We start from the raw sequence: 19,964 nt of genomic DNA on the forward strand, positions 1-19,964 counted from the left end.
TGGATCTTCTGAGTTCACAAACAAGTTAAAGTCGAGGTTCCAGCACTAGTTCAGCAAAGCAGTATCTTCAAATGTCAGGAAGCGCTGGTCGGCATTCAGCTGGCGTCAAGACAGCGCCAACGGGCATTTTTGTACAGAGTCCCAGGTAACTTAGTTTAGCCAGAGGAGTATCCCACTCATTCCCTTCTCCCATCCCCAAAATACAATAAACAAAAGCAACCAAAGATGCCGGAATGGTCATTGTCTCAATTTTCACACCTGGGTTCACAATTTAAATGTGGAACGGAGGTGTCACCGGTAACAATGGCAGACCCATATCAGGCTCAAGGCCTGGAAATATTGCTACACAAGAAATAAAGGAAAATTTTCCCAAGTTGGGCCAATAAAGGCTGAACAGAGGTTCCAAACTTTCCTCATATTCAAAACATTTTAGGTACACTGATCATATGACAGGCATCATTAGGACTAGCCCATGATCAAATCCAGTCCCGGGGCAAGGTCATCCAGTGCCCAGGGCGAACATGGCAAGCTGCGCTCCCCCATGTTGAAACGAGGAACATTTCAGGGAGAAAGTGGCATGTGGTGCACATAGCACGCCGCAGCAATGAGTGGGTGTGGTTAAATTATGATAGCCGGGAGGGGGCAAACTGCCTCAACCACTACACGCTTTAGCTGCGTGCTGGGGATGTACACATGCTGGGGTCGTGATGTTTTGCTTCACTGCTGCAGCATGAATTATACCCCTTGTTGAACTTGACCCATTGAAGTGAATGGTGCTGCTCTGCAAATGCCCCACAACTATGTGAAATGCACATGGTTGCAGCATGCTAGCGCAGGGTTGGAGGGGTTAAAGCAGGCAGTAAGGAGGCAATACAAAGGCTCCTTACCACTTGGTAAATGCTCTTTGAAGAGGAATCTGAATGCTGGATGTTTTTAAGAGACAAAAACGTTTAAACAAGCCCTTAATTATTATTATTATTTTTTTTTACATTTTTATATGTATATATAAAAAATATGATATTTTATATAGTTGTGAGAATTTAATGTAGCACTGCCCCCTAGAGGGCTGCTGAGAATTGCATTTTCTGGATTCCCCTGGGTTACCCGTAGCAACAGTCTGTAGAAACGTATCACTTTACACACTTGGCTCAGACAATGAACAGTCCAGGGAATTTGGTTTTGTGTTTTATTTTAGAACTGGGATGGGAGAAGGGATGAGTGGGATACTCAACTATGAACTATGCACAAATCCTGAAGACAACTGACTGTAGTGTGTGCGGCAAGGCCGCTGCTTCACCTTGCCACTGAAAGTGAAGTAAAAGAATATGATACCGGAATTAGTTCCTCTTCAGGGTCCTACTTAGGCATCAACTTTCTCACTTGCTGTGTGTGCTGGCTCCTGTCCACTGACTCTCCACTGGAGTGGTCCCCTTCCTGGGCAGACCCCTGGCCAGCTTCCCAGTACTCATGGACACTGTTTTTCCCAAGGTTTCTCTGCCTTCAGCTCCACTCAGTATCCACTGGACCTCCTGGCTCAGCACCACACTTCTGGCTCACTAGGCCGACTGTCTGTGACCACCTTCCACACAGACAGGAGGAGAGACAGCCATCACCCTCCTCCTGGGACCTGGCTTACCGCCCAAAGACACCCTGTCACATGTGCCCTTGGCTTTTATAACATATCCCAGGATGCACCACTGTTGTGCCAACCCACTGGGATAGTCATAAAAGCCTGTGTGTCACTGGCTGGGTTTTCCTCCACTGTCCAACAGCCTCCCCTATTGGATACAGTGGGGACACTCACTCAGACCAGATGAATCACACCCTGGACACATGCAACAGGCCTAACTACTGATCAGGCTCCCCTGATAAGCAGTCTAACAGTTTGCGTCAAAACAGGGGGTTAGGTAGCACACATTTGCAAACGCATGTGTAAACTGCAGGGCCACTTCACAGCACCTTGTATTACCTGTAGTCCTAACTCTTTTAAATTTATGAGAGCCTCCACAGTGGAAGCACATGCAAGCTAATGGATAGATAGGGGGCAGGTGAGCCTGGAGGTAGCCCAAGCCTCCTAAAGGTACTTTGGGGCACAATAGATGCCCAGCCAATAGCAAAACAGCAAAGGCATCTAGTGTGTCCGCTCACCAGTATACATGAACAACAAAGAAAATGGCCTCTGCCCTACCTATAACTGGCCTTCATAGCAAAGAACACATGGAAGGGCAATGCACATGAGACAAATACAGATACAAATTTCCCAGTTCAATTTGATAACCAGTTTGCTTACCAACCAAATTGACCTGTCTAACAGTTTGCTTCAAAACAGGGGTTTAGTTAGCACACATTTGCAAACGCATGTGAAAGCTGCAGGGTCACTCCCTGCAAGGTGCCGTGGAGTGTGTTGTTTTTTTTCAAATGCCCCTTTATGCATTGACATACTTAGACCTTGTCTATCTAGTAAAAATGTACAGAACGGAAAAATGTTTCGTTTCGGATATATTCGTTATGTTACTAATTTTGTTTTTTTCGGAATTGGTTTAGTGTCGTTTCGGAATTCTTTTATTTTCGTTTTCGTAAAATGTCATTACATTTATTTTTTAAGGAATTCCAAATTTTCAGAATGATTGGCATTTGGATTGGTCGACCAATTTGAATTCTGTGTGTAGCTGGTCGTTAAGCAGCGGGCTGGAAAGCCGTGTCTTTAACAACTGATGACTCATCAGCTGTCAGCGGGCTTCCCCACTGATACATGAAATGTAAAAAAACATGCTGACATTTAAAGTATAAAAAAAAAAAATAGCATGGGGTCCCCCAAAATCCATACCAGACCCTTATCTGAGCATGCCCAGCAGGTCAGGAAGGAGGGGGGGGCGAGCGAGTGTCCCCTCTCCTGAGCCATAGCGGGCCACATTCCCTCAACATGGGGGGGGGGTCTGCCCTCCCCGCCCAAAGCACCTCTTGCCCATGTTGATGGGGACAAGGGCCTCATCCCCACAACCCTGGCTGATGGTTGTGGGGGTCTGTGGGCAGGGGGCTTATCAGGACTTGGAAGCCCCCTTTAACAGGGAGCCCCAAAGATCCTGGCCCACCCCCTGTGTGAATGAATATGGGGTATAGTGTGTGGGCATAACATGGGACATAGTACCCCTACCCATCACCAAAAATGTGTAAAAAGTAAAGAAAGACAGTAAACGAGTTTTTGACAATTCCTTTATTAAAAAATAAAAAACAATGTCCCCTGATGTAGATCCATCTCACACCCCCCGCCAAACCTGAAAAAAGAAAAACCTCCAGCCTCGTCAAATGCTTCCCGCGGACTCCTTGCTCCCCAAGGGGAGGGGGAAATTTGGGGGCCCTCTTGTTAAAAGGGGCTTCCAGATTCCGAAAAGCCCCCTGCCCGCAGACCCCCACAACCACCACCCAGGTTTAACGGGAAGAGGCCCTTGTCCCCATCTACATGGGGACAAGGTGCTTTGGGGTGGGGAGGGCAGACCCCCCCATGTTGAGGGAATGTGGCCTGGTATCGTTCGGGATGCATGCTCAGATAAGGACATGGTATTGCTTTTAGGGTGGGGCCCCAGCCCCGTCCCTTCTTTTTATTTTTTATTTTTTTTTTAGCATGGGGTTCCCTTAGAATCCATAGCAGACCTGATGGGCCTGGTATGGATGGGGGGGGGGGGGGGGGGCATGCTGTTTTTTTATTCAGAATTTTCTTTTGCTGCCATTGTTTTGTTTACATTTCAGATGTCAGCAGGGAAGCCTGCTGCTTAACAACCAGCTATTCTTCACACAGAATTTCAAATTTATTTATTCAAGATCATTTTTCGACTGATCTGAATGCCAAAGGTTCTGAAAATTATAAAGATTTTCACCAAAAATGTGTCTGAATTTGTATTCCGAACGAAACGAATAGCACATGTCTACTATCCAGATAGTATGGTCACCTGCTGTCTTGGCACCATCCACAGGCAGCATAACTCTTCAGCTAGAAACAAAAGTTGCATCCAATGCAATTTTATTTCAGCTAATTGCAGCACAGAAGATACATTTTCCAGTTCTTTTAAGTGTAAGAAAACAATGACATTCCTGACTCCTTTCTTTGGAAATCACTATCACTAAAGGCCTGTACACACTTGACGGAAATCGGACGAAATATCCTCTGATTTTTCTCTCTCTTGCTCAGCGTTCATTACTGTTTTTAGTTGACAGTGCATAAATGTTCACGAAATTTCTCGTCCGATTTTTTTATTTATTTATTTTTTTTGGGACATTTGTTCCTAGACTTCTGGGTTGTCAGCAACTTCAGATCATGCGCAGTCTTTCGTATCCCATTTTTCACGGACGTACTGCAAACACATTAAAACGAAAATTGGTCGTCTGGGGACGGACGATAAAAATTTTGGTGTTTGTCCCTCCCTTTTTTTTTGCTGAAAATGTCGGCATTGGCTGCTGAAAGTTGTGTACACACTAGCCGAAAATCGTACGATTTTACCTCGGATGGGAATTTTCAGCAGATTTTCTACTAGTATGTACCCCACTTAACAGAGGGAACATGGAAGTAAAGGGATAATACGGTAGGGGGAGAGGGGGGTGTCTAGCTAGTGCTGAACTAACTAGCACTAAACAGAATGGAAGGACAGAGGGGGAAGCCAAAATCCCATAGTAAGCATATTGTAGTGGTCCAAAACCTCCATGTGCCATCAACATATTTCTGAACAATATTAACCTGATGTGGTTAAATACAACATGGAGAAAATGCATACAAGTGGGACAGAAAACTATAAAATCTTGGATTCCCCCTAATTTTTTTAATCTTAGTGACCATGACCGCAAGGAACAATAGGAGGGTTATATACAGTACCTAGCCAGACAGCAGTAAAAACCTGATCCTTCCCTGTTTTATCTAAAATTACAAAAAGTTTTGACTCTCCATGCATATTACATTTTGGCAGAAGTATGGTGGATGAGTAGCGAAGTAAGAATTTAGGATTCTTGTGTTTAGTAAAGTGGGAGTTTTGTTTTTGTTATCACTATTTTTAGAGGACATTTCTAACATTATTCTGCTGTAATAGTAGCTCTAAGTGTCAGAATGATTGGCAGATATTATTGTCTCTCTACATACTGTGAAATATTCTGGAGAACGCACAGCAGATATTACATTTGACGGGTTATGAATTATTTCTGTGCACTCACAGGAGCTGCTGGACCAAACTAGTCCAAGTATCAGCAGGGACCGATAAGAGGAAATTCTACTACCAAATACAGAGAAGATAGTGCAGTTCTGCTATTCTATCACCCCCTTCACATCACATCTGGACTAGGCTGTACAGTTTTGGGCCTCAGTCTATATTAGCGGGAGAGGAAGAAAACCTGTAGACAGGGTGTAAGGGCTTGTTCACACCAGAGGTTGGGAAGCGGTAAAACCCCACAGTTATGCCACATTTTTACTGCACTCCAGCTGCCCCCTTTAGCTGTAGAGGCAGCCGCCAGGGGTGTACGTATGCCAGAATGCTTTGCTGTGTACACACACTGCAGCAGGAATTATATCTCCTGTTTCTTTCGGCAGATGTAGTGCCCTCCGAGTGTAACTTATTTAAGTGAATAGGCCCTGCAACTGCGATTGCGACACACTGGTGTGGGGTGCAAGGAGTTAAAGCAGACAGGAGGGGATAAAATGCCTCTTTACTGCCTGTCATATGAACCCTTAGGGCTCTTTCACACGGGCGATCCGATCAGATCCGCCTGTCAGTTTTTTAGGCGGATCTGATCGGATCCTCCATGCAGCTCTATGGGGCAGCGGTGTCAGCGGAGACACCTCTACTGACACCCGCTGCCATCCGTATCCGATCCTGTCCGTGAAATCCAGACGGATGAAAACCCTATTTTTCCATCCGTCCAGGGATCGGATCGGATGAGAGCCGACAAGCGGTCCGCTCTCATCCGATCCCCCATAGAGAGCAGCGGGGGCTGTGACACCTCCCTCTCCGCACTGCAAGCGGAGACGGAGCTGTCATGCGCCGGCTCAGCGGGGGTCGGCGGATCGATCCCTGCTGAGCAGCACGGATCCGCCTACGAAGGCGGACCGTGTGAAAGAGGTCTTAGACTGAAAGATTACACAAACTGGAGACCAGGGATTGTGTAAAACAATAAACAAAATAAATATACAGTGTGTGTGTGTGTGTGTGTGTGTGTGTGTGTGTGTGTGTGTAAAAAAAAAAAAATATATATATACAGTGGTCATCGAAAGTTTGGGCACCCCAGGTAAAAATTTCTATTAATGTGCATAAAGAAGCCAAGGAAAGATGGAAAAATCTCCAAAAGGCATCAAATTACAGATTAGACATTCTTATAATATGTCAACAAAAGTTAGATTTTATTTCCATCATTGACACTTTCAAAATTACAGAAAACAAAAGTTTGGGCACCCTGCAGAATTTATAGCATGCACTGGCCCCTTTGCAAGGCTGAGACCTGCCAGTGTCATGGATTGTTCTCAATCATCGTCTGGGAAGACCAGGTGATGTCAATCTCAAAGGTTTTAAATGCCCAGACTCATCTGACCTTGCCCCAACAATCAGCACCATGGGATCTTCTAAGCAGTTGCCTAGAAAACTGAAACTGAAAATAGTTGACGCTCACAAAGCTGGAGAATGCTATAAGAAGATAGCAAAGCGTTTTCACATGTCAATATCCTCTGTTCGGAATGTATTTAAGAAATGGCAGTCATCAGGAACAGTGGAAGTTAAAGCAAGATCTGGAAGACCAAGAAAAATATCAGACAGAACAGCTCGCAGGATTGTGAGAAAAACAATTCAAAACCCACGTTTGACTGCACGATCCCTCCAGAAAGATCTGGCAGACTCTGGAGTTGTGGTACACTATTCCACTATAAAGAGATACTTGTACAAATATGGTCTTCATGGAAGAGTCATCAGAAGAAAACCTCTTCTACGTCCTCCCCACAAAAATCAGCGTTTGAACTCTCCAAATGAACATATAGACAAGCCTGATGCATTTTGGAAACAAGTTCTGTGGACCGATGAGGTTAAAAATTGAACTTTTTGGCACGTTTACGTTTGGAGAAGAAGGGGGACAGAATTTAATGAAAAGAACCTCTGTCCAACTGTTAAGCATGGGGTTGGATCAATCATGCATTGGGGTTGTATTGCAGCCAGTGGCACAGGGAACATCTCACAAGTAGAAGGAAAAATGGATTCAATAAAATTTCAGCAAATTTTCGATGGTAACTTGATGCCATCTGTGAAAAAGCTGAAGTTAAAGAGGATGGCTTCTACAAATGGATAATGATCCTAAACACACCTCGAAATCCACGGGGGATTACATCAAGAGGCGTAAACTGAAGGTCTTGCCATGGTCTTCACAATCTCCTGACCTCAACATAATTGAAAATCTATGGATAGACCTTAAAAGAGCAGTGCATGACAGACAGCCCAGAAATCTCAAAGAACTGGAAGACTTTTGTAAGGAAGAATGGGCAAAGATACCTCAAACAAGAATTGAAAGACTCTTGGCTGGCTACAAAAAGCATTTACAAGCTGTGATACTTGCCAAAGGGGGCAGTACAAGATAATAACTCTGCAGGGTGCCCAAACTTTTGCAGATGCCATTTTTTTGTTTTCTGTTATTTTGAAAGTGTAAATGATGGAAATAAAATCGAAGTTTTGTTGACATATTATGAGAATGTCTAATCTGTAATTTGATGCCTTTTGGAGATTTTTCCATCTTTGGCTTCTTTATGCACATGAATACAAATTTCTACCTGGGGTGCCCAAACTTTCGATCCCAACTGTGTGTGTGTGTGTGTGTGTGTGTGTGTGTGTATATGTATATATATATATATATATATATATTATACAGTATCTCACAAAAGTGAGTACACCCCTCACATTTTTGTAAATATTTTATTATATCTTTTCATGTGACAACACTGAAGAAATGACACTTTGCTACAATGTAAAATAGTGAGTGTACAGCTTGTATAACAGTGTAAATTTTCCATCCCCTCAAAATAACTCAAACTAAACCACTGGCAACAAAAGTGAGTATACCTCTAAATGTCCAAATTGTGCCCAAAGTGTCAAGATTTTGTGTGGTCACCATTATTTGCCAGCACTGCCCTAACCCTCTTGGGCATGGAGTTCACCAGAGCTTCACAGGTTGCCACTGGAGTCCTCTTCCACTCCTCAATGGCAACATCAGGGAGCTGTATTGTCTAAACCGCTGGCAAAAAAAGTGAGTACACCCATTTTCGCTCCCCGGTGTCATGTGACTCGTTAGTGTTACAAGGTCTCAGGTATGAATGGGGAGCAGGTGTGTTAAATTTGGTGTTATCGCTCTCACTCTCTCATACTGGTCACTGGAAGTTCAACATTGCACCTCATGGCAAAGAAATGAGGATCTGAAAAAAAGAATTGTTGCTCTACATATAGATGGCCTAGGCTATAAGAAGATTGCCAAGACCCTGAAACTTAGCTGCAGCACGGAGGCGAAGACCATACAGCGGTTTAACAGGACAGGTTCTACTCAGAACAGGCCTCGCCATATTCGAATAAAGAAGTTGAGTGCACATGCTCAACGTCCTATCCAGAGTTTGTCTTATGGAAATAGATGCATGAGTGCTGCCAGCATTGCTGCAGAGGTTGAAGAGGTGGGGGGTCAGCCTGTCAGTGCTCAGACCATACGCCGCACACTGCATCAAATTGGTCTGCATGGCTGTCGTCCCAGAAGGAAGCCTCTTCTAAACATAATGCCCAAGAAAGCCCGCAAACAGTTTGCTGAAGACAATCAGACTAAGGACATGGATTACTGGAACCATGTCCTGTGGTCTGATGAGACCAAGATAAACTGGTTTGGTTCAGATGGTGTCAAGCGTGTGTGGGGGCAACCAGGTGAGGAGTACAAAGACAAGCGTGTCTTGCCTACGATCAAGCATGGTGGTGGGAGTGTCATGGTCTGGGGCTGCATGAGTGCTGCCGGCACTGTGAGGGGTGTACTCACTTTTGTGAGATACTGTATGTGTGTGTGTGTGTGTGTGTGTGTGTGTGTGTGTGTGTGTGTATATATACAGCATATATTACTGTGAAAAAGTTTTTAAGCCAGGCAAAAAATGTTGTAAATAAGGAATGCTTTCATAAATAGAGGTGTTATTAGTTTTTATCAATTACCAAAATGAAAAGTAAATGAAGAGAAATCAAAATAAAAATTGTATTTGGTGGGACCAGCCTTTGCTGTCAAACCAGCATCAATTCATCTAGGTACACTTGCACACAGTTTTTGAAGGAACTCAGCAGGTAGGCTGTTCCATACATCTTGGAGAACTAACCATAGATCTTCTGTGGATGTAGGCTGCCTCCAATCCATCTGTCAAATCTCTAACTCCATTTGCAGAAATGCAGCCCCAAACTTGCAAGGAACCTCCACCATGCTTCACTGTTGTCTGCGGACACTCATTATTCTACCGTTCTCCAGCCCTTCACCAACAAACTGCCTCCTGCTACAGCCGAATATTTCACATTTTGACTCATCAGTTCAGAGCACCTGCTGTCATTTTCCTGCACCCCAGTTGCTAGGATTTCATGCATAGTTGAGTCGCTTAGCATTGTTTCTATGTCCTATGTCGATCAGTGGCTGCAGCCAATCACTGATTAATATATTCTGACAGCGGAGGACTCTTTAGCACCACACCATTGTTTAACTGTCAGAATGGCACAGCAGGGGGGGGGAGGCTCCAGCACTGTTTTCGAGCCCCGAGCTGTTGGCAGTCCCTTCGGGTTAACAAGTGCATTTCGGGGCTATTAACTCTGCATTGTATGTGTGGAGGCCACCACGGCCCAAAGCTGCTTAGAGAGGCTGATTGGGCCGTGGTGCTGCTTAGAGTGGCTGCTTACACTCTGGACAAGTTGTATAGACTGAGGAAGCCTACTGTAGCCAAGAGTAAGGCAAGTACTGCACTTTATCTCTGGTCTCCTAAACTAAACAAACATTTTACCTTTGCAGTTCAAGGTCGGGCCAAAGCATGGAGAGATTATGTCTCATTCCCACAGCTCTGCTTTAACCAGTTTCAATGTTTGTGTTTTTTAAATAAAGTTCGGTTTTGGATAAAATGCATCAGAATTCCATTTTAAGAAATACTGTATGTGGGTGGAAATGGTGTCCTTTGTTGTCCAAAAACGAGACCATTCCTCATGAATGGAGCGGTATGTTGAATAATGGAGGTGACAGGAAAGATAAATTCACTGTTATTTATAAGTTGCCTGAATAACTTTACGATAGCGATAGGATTGCTTTGAAGGAGCAAGATGGGTACGGTAACTAGTGGTTTCGTTTTGAGTGTAATTCAACTTCAACTTTGTGCCTTTCTATTAAGATCCTAAGCGGCACTAGTCCTGGGAAGCCCTATAAGGCCACCAACACGAACTCCACATAACCTAAATTGTTCTTTTTTTTGATTCTTCAGACACTTCTGAATGACCCCTTATATATCGGATTAAAACACAAGCGAGTTCGTGGGAAGGCCTATGACGACCTAATTGATGAATTCATGCAAGCTGTGACCAACAAGTAAGTCAGAAACTGACTTTGTTACTTTGATTTTACAGGATTAAACATTAATTCATCAGTTCATGTGTATCTGTCTATCCCGCTGTCTGTCCATACACGCACGCAAAACAAGCTGTCCTCAACCATATACAACAGTATTTTCTGGTAATAATAATAATAAATTGTGCTCAGGATAGTGTTTGGGTAGATCTAACAACCCCCGGTGAAATTCTGGGGTTCTTTGAGTCTTTTACCATCAAATGGTCAGCTCTTAAGTTGATCTTGCTGACCAGTTCTGGACAAGTTTGGAATCTATGCAACTTGTAGATTTATTTTTCCTTACAGTGGAATGATTTAAATATTTGTCATTCTATTTAAATCTAGAATTTAATTTTCTTGCCAGACTTATAAGCTTCCACAAACTTCTCTGTGGGGGCCTTGGAGAGCTTTATTGACTTTGCAATGATGACACCACACATGGCAACAGCAAAGAGAACACCAAAACCCCAGATGTCTGAGGTTTAAATTTGACCAGTTCCACCGGCATAATCTCTAAGGAGGTTCCCATTATTGCTACCTAATTAGGAACACTGAATTCTAATTTAATGGATTTTAAGTGGTTTTAAATGTAGGGGAGTACTTACTGCATTTTCATTCATTTAGATCATGAGAATGAGTATAAGGAGTCAATTGTATGTATCATTTGTGCAAGTATATCACCTTTCTCTGTAGGCACTATTTATATTGAGATCTAATGGTTGCATGTTTAAGTATGTTGAAAAAGTCAACAGTGTTATGTTGTGTACTTACTTTTTCTAATTACTGTTTGTACACAGTATCCAGTACCAGTGGCGGCTGGTGCTAAAAATTTTTGGGGGGGCGCAAAAAGAAAAATGTAATAGGTATTGCTTCGCGGCAAAAAACGCGGTAAAAAATTGCGTGACTTTGAGGTCACACAAGTGTGAAAGGGGCCTTCAGTAATCAAGGAAAAGTGCCTTGAAAAAGTATTCATAGTCACCCCTTGAAATAATCCACATTTTGTCATGTTATTTACAACCAAAAACGCACACAGGTATTCTGTGTATTCCCCTTTCTGGCAGACACGACCCTCACACAGGTGTACACTTAAATACACTGCTGTGAATGAGGCATAGGTTCTGCCATACACAGAGTGCATTTCTGTGGTTGCAGGAAAAAAATTTGCTCGATTCCCCCATCAACACAAACAGTGATGATGCGGGAATCCCTCCTACTGAGCCATTGTCTGCTGCCGGCAGGGGGCCAGGGGAAGACAGTGATTATTGGTAGCTGCTATAGCAGCCACTTGCGATAATCGTAGGTTAAACCCAGCATGCTGGCTGTACCCAAGTTAATTGATCGATCAACTTGGTACATTCAGCCGGCCCAAACACGGTTGGAATCTCGGCCAGTTCCGCAGGAAGTTTTCCAACCGTGTATGGCCTGCCTAAGGCCCCTTTCATACGATCGACCGATCGGGGCCGACTCGATCTGGGCACCCATTGTCCTCTATGGGAAGTCGGATGTCTGCTGGCATCCGTTCCGTCAAGATCTGCTGAAAACAGACGTATGGCAATACGTACGCCATCTGTCCAGTGAGTCGGATGAAAACAGCCAGCCTGTCCCCATAGAGGAGAGTGGGACTCTGACAGGTCCGTCTCTGCACACTGAGTGGAGACGGACCTGTCATCCGCCTGCTCAGCGGGGATCAAGGGAGCAAGCAGGGATCTCAGCGGAGTCTGTCCAAATGGATCCGCCCCTTGTGATAGGGACCCAAGTGTGATGTCAGATGGGAGCATCTGATAGCAACATTTTACAAGTAGGAGCTCCTAGGACCCTTCCAGCTGCAGATGTGATGGAACCACAAATGTGACATAAAACTGCCATGCATGTCGTTAACAAAATACGCTGCAAAGGACAGCTTGTAGGATAACACATAATGGGGAATGCTGCGCAGGGGCGGGCTGGGCCAGGGGGCAAAGTGGCAATTTCCCCCCAGGCCGCTCTGATTCCCTGTAAAATGGGCCGCTGTACAGGCAGCTCAGGACTGTGCATGTGTCGGAGCTGACCGGGTGCTGCTGCTCAGGCGGCTCTGGCAGGGGTTACAGCGTGGAGGAGCAGTGAAAAGAATGTCTCTATCTTCCACTGCAGCTGCGAGCCGGCGATATGTCCTGTGACAGGGATGTTAGCTGCCTGTACCTGTCACACAGGACTGAGAGTGTTTGTGTTCCATTCTTACGGAGCAAAGCCCCCCTCCTCTGTAGAAATGAGAGAACAGATCTGCTCTGCCTCCTCCCGCCCCTCTCTTCCTGTGCCCGCCCACACATTCTCTTCACATCACACGGGCAGTCTCCAGTGTTGGCGGGTAAGTTTAAAGTTGTCTAGTCGGGAGTGCACAGTGCTTTCCTAATCCTGCATATGCATGCTTTTGGATGAGTTTGTGTTAGGCAGTCTGCAACTGAGAGTTGTTTTCCTGGCTTTGAGTGGTGTTTCTAAGTCTTAGTACCCAGCTCACAAAGAACTGTTCTTGTTGGCCATAGAAACCAGTCAGACTTTCCTGCTCCTCTTAGGCCCCATGTCAAATGAGTGTTTCTGCTACTAATGATAAATCCCAAGACAAACCACTGATAGAAGTGCTCCTTTGCTGGGTCTAAATGCTGTAGAAGTTCACTCACTTACTTGGAAGCAAAGAGCGACATTTCACTGATCCAGTGAGGGAGCCACTCCATAGGAAAAAGTAAGTGGTTTGTTACTGGTGAGTTTTAGAGGATTGCTGGTCTGACATGGCCTTCACTCTCCTGAAATTATAGAATGGACACTCTGATTACTATGGGACATGTGCTGTTTTTTCCTTTTCACTTTTAGGTATGGAGCCCAGTATTTAGATCTCCACTGGATGTACAGTCCTCGCTGTATGTCCTTTAAAACCACTTCTGGACCGGAAGGATTCCCCCCCTTAATGACCAGGCCATTTTTTGCGATTCGGCACTGCGTTATTTTAACTGACAATTGTGCGGTCGGGCGACGCTGTACCCAAATACAATTGATGTCCTTTTTCCCCACAAACAGAGCTTTCTGTTGGTGGTATTTGATCACCTCTGCGATTTTTATTTTTTTGCACTATAAACAAACAAAAGAGCGACAATTCTGAAAAAAAAAAAAAAAAAAATTTTCACTTTTTGCTATATAACATTCACAATAATAATTAAAAAAAAATTAAAAATCAAACTTTTTCATAATTTTAGGCCAATTTGTATTCTGCTACATATTTTTGGTAAAAAATAAATCCCAATAAGCGTATTTTGATTGGTTTGCGCAAAAGTTATCGTGTCTACAATGTCAGTTAGGTGTCCGATCTGTCCGCCGCAATGTTGCAGTCCTGCAAAAAATCGCTTATCGCTGCCAAATTGCCAATACTAGTAAAGAATAAACATGACATAAATCTTTCCCCTAGTTTGTAGAAGCGATAACTTTTGCGCAAACCAATCAATATACACTTATTGGGATTTATTTTTTACCAAAAATATGTAGCAGAATACAAATTGGCCTAAAATTATAAAAAAGTTTTGATTTTTAATTTTTTATATTATTATTGTGAATGTTATATAGCAGAATGTGAAAAATATTGTTTTTTTCAGAATTGTCACATTTTTTTGTTTATAGCACAAAAAATAAAAATCGCACAGGTGATCAAATACCACCAAAAGAAAGCTCTGTTTGTGAGGAAAAAAAAGGATATCAATTTTATTTGGTTACAGCATCGCACGACCACGCAATTGTCCATTAAAATAACGCAGTGCCGAATCGCAAAAAATGGCCTGGTCATTAAGGGGGAAAATCGTCCGCTCCAGAAGTGGTTAAAACATTTTTCTAGGTGGCACTGATGTGGAGACACTAATATGGGGCACTAATAGGTGGCACTGATGCAATGATGGGCTGCACTGATGAGCAGGCACTGAAAGGTAGCACTGATTGGCGTCACTTGCTGGGCATTGCTGAGGCTGCACTGTAATGCTGTGCTCTGATTATCTGTACAGGTCTCCCCTGCGAGGAGATGCCACTGATCTGGCTCTCCACATTTTACACATGATCCACTGTGATTGGACACAGCCAATCACATGTGCAATGAGCCGCGGCATCGGCTCTTTAACGAGATCGGGGTCATATTGGTCTTGTTTCATAACAACATCAATACCCGCTATAAAAACCAGATGGGCATGGATGGTGAGCTGATTCGGTGGTTCAACGGGCCACTTGACTAGATTTGCCCCCCAGGCCTAAGGCTGCCAGCCCTCCCCTGATGCTGCGTATTCCAACAGCAGACACTGTGGTCTCTTCACACTTGCTGCAAAAGTGTTTATTCATCTGATGCGGAAGGTCAGTGAAGATTATGCTCAGAACACAGTGTTGGCAAACCTGTCCTGTATGCTGCTGTTTCTCGCTGATAAGCCAGCACCAGTTCCTGCTCCACCCATCCACCACCAATAAACTGTAAATTCACCTTCTGCAACATTTTCCGAATAGCACCCCCCCTATGCAATTCCATTTCCCCTAATAGTACATGCTAGTGTTCCCTCTTTTTTTTAAATACTGCACCTGCTACCATTACACATGTGCTGGCCCTTTAATCCCCCTCCATTGTGCTGTTTGCAGAATGGGCTTGACATTACAAGGGCGCGGCTGCTCTGGGCCCTTCAAACTGCACTCATGCGCAATCCGCTCTCCCCTTCTCTAGCTGAACTCAGTGCCTGCAGCTATAGACCCAACAGAGCGCACTGCTCATGTGTGCAGTTTGGATGGTCCAGAGTGGCTGCTAGAGGGCACAATGTAGCGTCCAGCAAGGAAGGAGGGGCCAGCAGATTTTGCAGGGAGGGCCCCCCACAGCTGCATGTGTAATGGAGAACAGAGCGCACTGCTCATGTGTGCAATTTGGATGGTCCAGTGTGGCTCCTAGAAGGCACCATGTAGCATCCAGCAAGGATGGAGGGGCCAGCAGATTTTTCAGGCCCCCCCTCCTCCCTGGCTGCTGGCTAGGAGAGGAGGAAGACGTGTCCTGGCCTGGTCAGTTCCAGCTCTGCGCACAACCCCACCGGACTCCACACACAGGAGGACACCTACAGGATAGCGCTGCCTTGGGTGAGAGCGGAGAGAGGAGAGAGACGGAGGCACTGAGGCATCGGCTGCTTCGATCATCACTTACCTGCTCTTGGGCTGGCTCTGGCTGACTAACTCGACCGACTGCTGTGTGCTGCCTTCAGGGGAGACGTCTCGACCGACCACGCGCGCCGCTGCTCCTCCTCGCTCTGACGGCGGGCGGGAAGGTGACGGACAGTGAGTGACTGACGCACGCACAGCCCCCACGACTATGTCAGCCGAGATGTCCTGAATGATTGGTCCAGGCTGGAGTCTGGACCAATCACAGCCAGGACAGGACTACAGTGGGGATTGTCGGGGCACATTGTTCTGCGCCCCGATGACACCCAGAACGGCCGCCAATCGGCGCCTCTGCCTGGCAGCAGGTGGGATGCCAACCCCCCCCCCTCTCCCCATAGCCAGCAATAGGTCCGGCGCCCCATAGTGGGCTTTAAATGGTAATTTTTTTTTTTTTCTTTGAAGATGCTGATTGGGGGGGCGGCCACTGTCCAGTACCATGTATGCTACAAGCTTTTTATACTTCTGTAAGCTTTAAATCTGTGCTCTTGTTAAAGTGGAGTTCCACCCTGAAAACCTTTTATTAGATAAAAATACCCCCGGGACAGTCAGGACTAGTGCATTTAAGCAACGATGGCCTCTGAACTGTCCCGTTTCACTTACCTTTTAGAAGAAATACTTACCTTGAACATGTCTTGTCCAGCACTGCCATCTCAGGTGTGGGCAGCTGAAGCCGGAGCGTCCTCTTCGGTGTCCTCTTCGGTGACGTCTGAGTACTAGAATGCCCTGCACCGGCCCTGCTTGTCACTTCCGGTGCAGGTGTGTCATCCCTGCACAGCTTCTGGGCAGTTACTGATCTATCTTTCGTTTTCATTAGTGTGATATTTACCTCTATTGTCAAATTTGTGAATGCTAAGAGAGAGAGAGGAGTTGATTAAAAGTGGTGGTGGTTCTAGTTCCATATACTAATGGAATTTGTCGCCTGCGCATTATTCCTATGAATTTAAATTGACAATTAAAACTGTTGTTTAAAATATAGATTCTTCCTATCGCATTAAGCACAACCCACAAGTATTAGGTATGCTTCTTATGTTAGAAATAGAAATACCTAGAGAATAAAACACTTCTATTTGTTTTGATTCATTTGAAGGAAAGGACTTTGTGCCAACATAACCCTTGCTCTATTTTGCCAGCCTCTAGAGTGGTCACCTGTGACACAACCCTTTCTGTGTGTGGGGCAATGTGGATTTTCTTACGGCTTACTCCTCTGCCTTTTTTTAAAGCAGTTATTGAATATTCTCATCTGCCACATCAATAAGGGTTTCACAGACAGTAGGGTTGACAAAACAAGTAGCTGCTGCAAGTGCTGAGAACACATCATTTGGATCTAAGAATTAAGAAAAATGCTGGTTTACATTCCCTTTAATTTAATGTGCAATTGTGGCAAGGCCTTGGTGGCTAGTGTTCTGTTTAAAGTCCTCAAGGTGGCTGAGTAGATCAAAGAGGGCAGGGGCATGGACATGATGTCACTCTGGAGGGATTTTAGTATGTTCCACAAAAGGCCATGCAATGATATGAGCTTTTGCCATTCACTATAATGCTGCACAGTGGTGTGAGGAGGCCTGTAGTGCTGCACAGTGCTCTGGATGGTGGTCTTTGGAGGCCTGTAGAGCTGCACAGTGGTCTGAGGAGGCCTGTAATGCTCCACAGTGTTCTGGGCGGTGGTCTGAGGAGGCCAGTAATGTCGCACAGTGGTTTGAGGAGGCCTGTAATGCTGCACAGTGCTCTGAACTGTGGCTGTAAGGTCACAGTGCTCTGGATGGTGGTCTGAGTACTTTAATGCTAGATAGTGCTCTGGGCAGTGGTCTGAGGAGGCCTGTAATGCTGCACAGTGCTCTGGACAGTGGTCTAAAGGATGCCTGTAATGCTGCACAGTGCTCTGGATGGTGGTGTGAGAGGCCTGTAATGCTGTACTGTGATCTGGATTGTGGTCTGAGGGGAGGCCTGTAATGTGCTCTGGGATGGTGAACTGACTCTGAGAGGCCTGTGATGATGCACAGTGCTGGATGGTAATCTCAGGTGTGAGAAGAGGCCTGTAATGCACAGTGCCCTGGATGCCGGTGGTCAGAGGAGGCCTGTAATGCACAGTGCTTCGGATGCCGGTGGTCAGAGGAGGCCTGTAATGCTGCACAATTCTGGATGGTGGTCTCAGGTCTGAGGAATGGCCTGTAATACACAGTGCTCTGGATGCCGTTGGTCAGAGGAGGCCTAAAATGCACACACAGTGCTCTGGATAGACAGTGGTCACTCTGAGGGGAGGCCTGTAAAGCACAGTGCTCTGGATGCCGGTGATCAGAGGAGGCATGTAGTGCACTCAGTGCTCTGGACAGATGGTGGTCTGGGGGGAGGCCTCAGGCCTGTAATTTGTAATGTACACACTCACAGTGCTCTCTGCTCTGGACAGTCGTCAAGAGTCATCACTGTAAAAAGGCCCCCGATAAAAATTTTGACGCAAATGTTTTCGTTGACGAAATCAACACTGGAGGAGTTCTTCAGGCATGAAAACGCAAATCGCAAATTTACAGGCACTCTCATTAAAGTCTAAGGGACCAAAAATCCTTGAATACACTCCAAGAAAAAAAACTTCTGTATTTTTTTTTTTTTGTTCAGCCCATTTTGCCACACTATTCTAAAGAGTCATGGCTGCACAACGTAACCAAAGCATGCATTTTTTGCACACATACCTAGTAGTAACAGACTTGTGAACTGTTTGTAGTCCACAGAACTGCTGAGTACGTCTGCAGGAATGCACTTTATGGATTTTCCATGTTCTTGAGGTTAGCTGTGGTTGGTTTAACACACATTGGTTACTCATATTTCCTTGACCTTTTCTGGCTCCATAAACTGCCATCCTATAACGGCTTGAATTTTCCGCTCTGGATGGAGGTGAACACTGAATGTGACGACTGCAAGAAATATGAGCAGAAATGTAAAGCTGGGCTTGAACCCATTAAGAAGAAATCTACATAGCTCAGTGTGGGACTTCCCAGCTCAGTAAGAAACCACCCATGTTTGTTCTTTATCCCTGTTCTCCATCAAGAGAGCCAAATGGGAAACACATGATACACATCAGGGAGATCTGCTGAATCACCGCCTTGGTAAGACAATGACACGTGCTTCATTTCTTCATTAGAAAGAGTTACGTCTTCAGTTATAGACATTCTCCCAAGAGAGTGATTAAGCCGTTTACTCCATCCGGATTATAAAGCCTGTACATTTTGAATAACTCATGCAAGTCATTAAGCGATGATAAAAATTTGAGGACTGCTTGGCTTTACTTGAAATGCTCAACCTAACGTGAGGTAATGATAACCTGCAGCTGCTGCATTATGTTGTCATAGTAACCCCAAAGCAATATTTAACATCCGAAAACCAAACAGAACCTTTCCTTGATGTAAAGTTGGCTCGCCAAAAATGAAAATATTTGCACAATGTGTGTACAGTACATCAATCACAATCTATATATAGAGGACTGCAGAAATATTTCTTGAATTTTTAAAGTAGAACTATGGGGAAAACTTTTTTTTTTTCCATTTTGGATAGAGTAAGGGAGGGTTATAACCCGTCAGATTTTTTTTTCGCCATCTTTGCCCCATTGCGGAGATTTCCCTTCACTTCCTGTCCCATAGCCAAACAGGAAGTGGGAGGAAATCCCTACAAATTAAGGGAATTCCTTGGGGACCCCCTGACCACCAGAACTCCCCACTGGAAGATTTCCCCTCTATTACATTTCTGGGAACAGCCCAAAATTGGGCATTTTCTTTTACTTTCACTTTCAATGATAATGGCAAACAGGACAAATGGAGAGGGTTAATCTCCTTAACAGGGCCACTGACAGGTGTTCTAATGCCTCGCCACTCTATCCAAAGCTAAAAATAAAAGTTTTGCCTTTAGTCATACTTTAAGTCATTTTCTGGTGAATGAATTAGGTCTTATTCACACAGGAGTACTGCAGCGTACACCCGTGCGAGGGGCCGTGTTTGCCCACAGGTCTTCCATGCACCCCAATGCAGGCGTTCTGTCAGATTAGCAAACCCGTCAGATCAGCGAACAGAAGTGACGTTCCGTCAGTTGCGCTTGCATTCCACAGATTTGCTAATCTGACAGAACACCTGCAGTTAGGATGGCGGCAGCGGACATCTTACTACACCCAGCTGCTTTTTTAATTTCAG

At 44.9% G+C, this 19,964-nt stretch overlaps 1 protein-coding gene across 1 annotated transcript in view; it reads left to right on the forward strand.

Annotated features, from left to right (window-relative positions):
- Window positions 1-19,964, forward strand: part of ME3 (malic enzyme 3) — a 306,056-nt gene that overhangs the window by 158,963 nt on the left and 127,129 nt on the right. Inside the window, exon 6 of the mRNA XM_082248513.1 lies at window positions 10,481-10,584. Within this exon, the coding sequence (XP_082104639.1) occupies window positions 10,481-10,584 (104 nt within the window). The remainder of the gene's footprint in view (window positions 1-10,480; window positions 10,585-19,964) is intronic.

Source organism: Pelophylax lessonae, assembly GCF_965119305.1.
Source record: "Pelophylax lessonae genome assembly, chromosome: 2".
Lineage (NCBI taxonomy): Eukaryota > Metazoa > Chordata > Amphibia > Anura > Ranidae > Pelophylax > Pelophylax lessonae.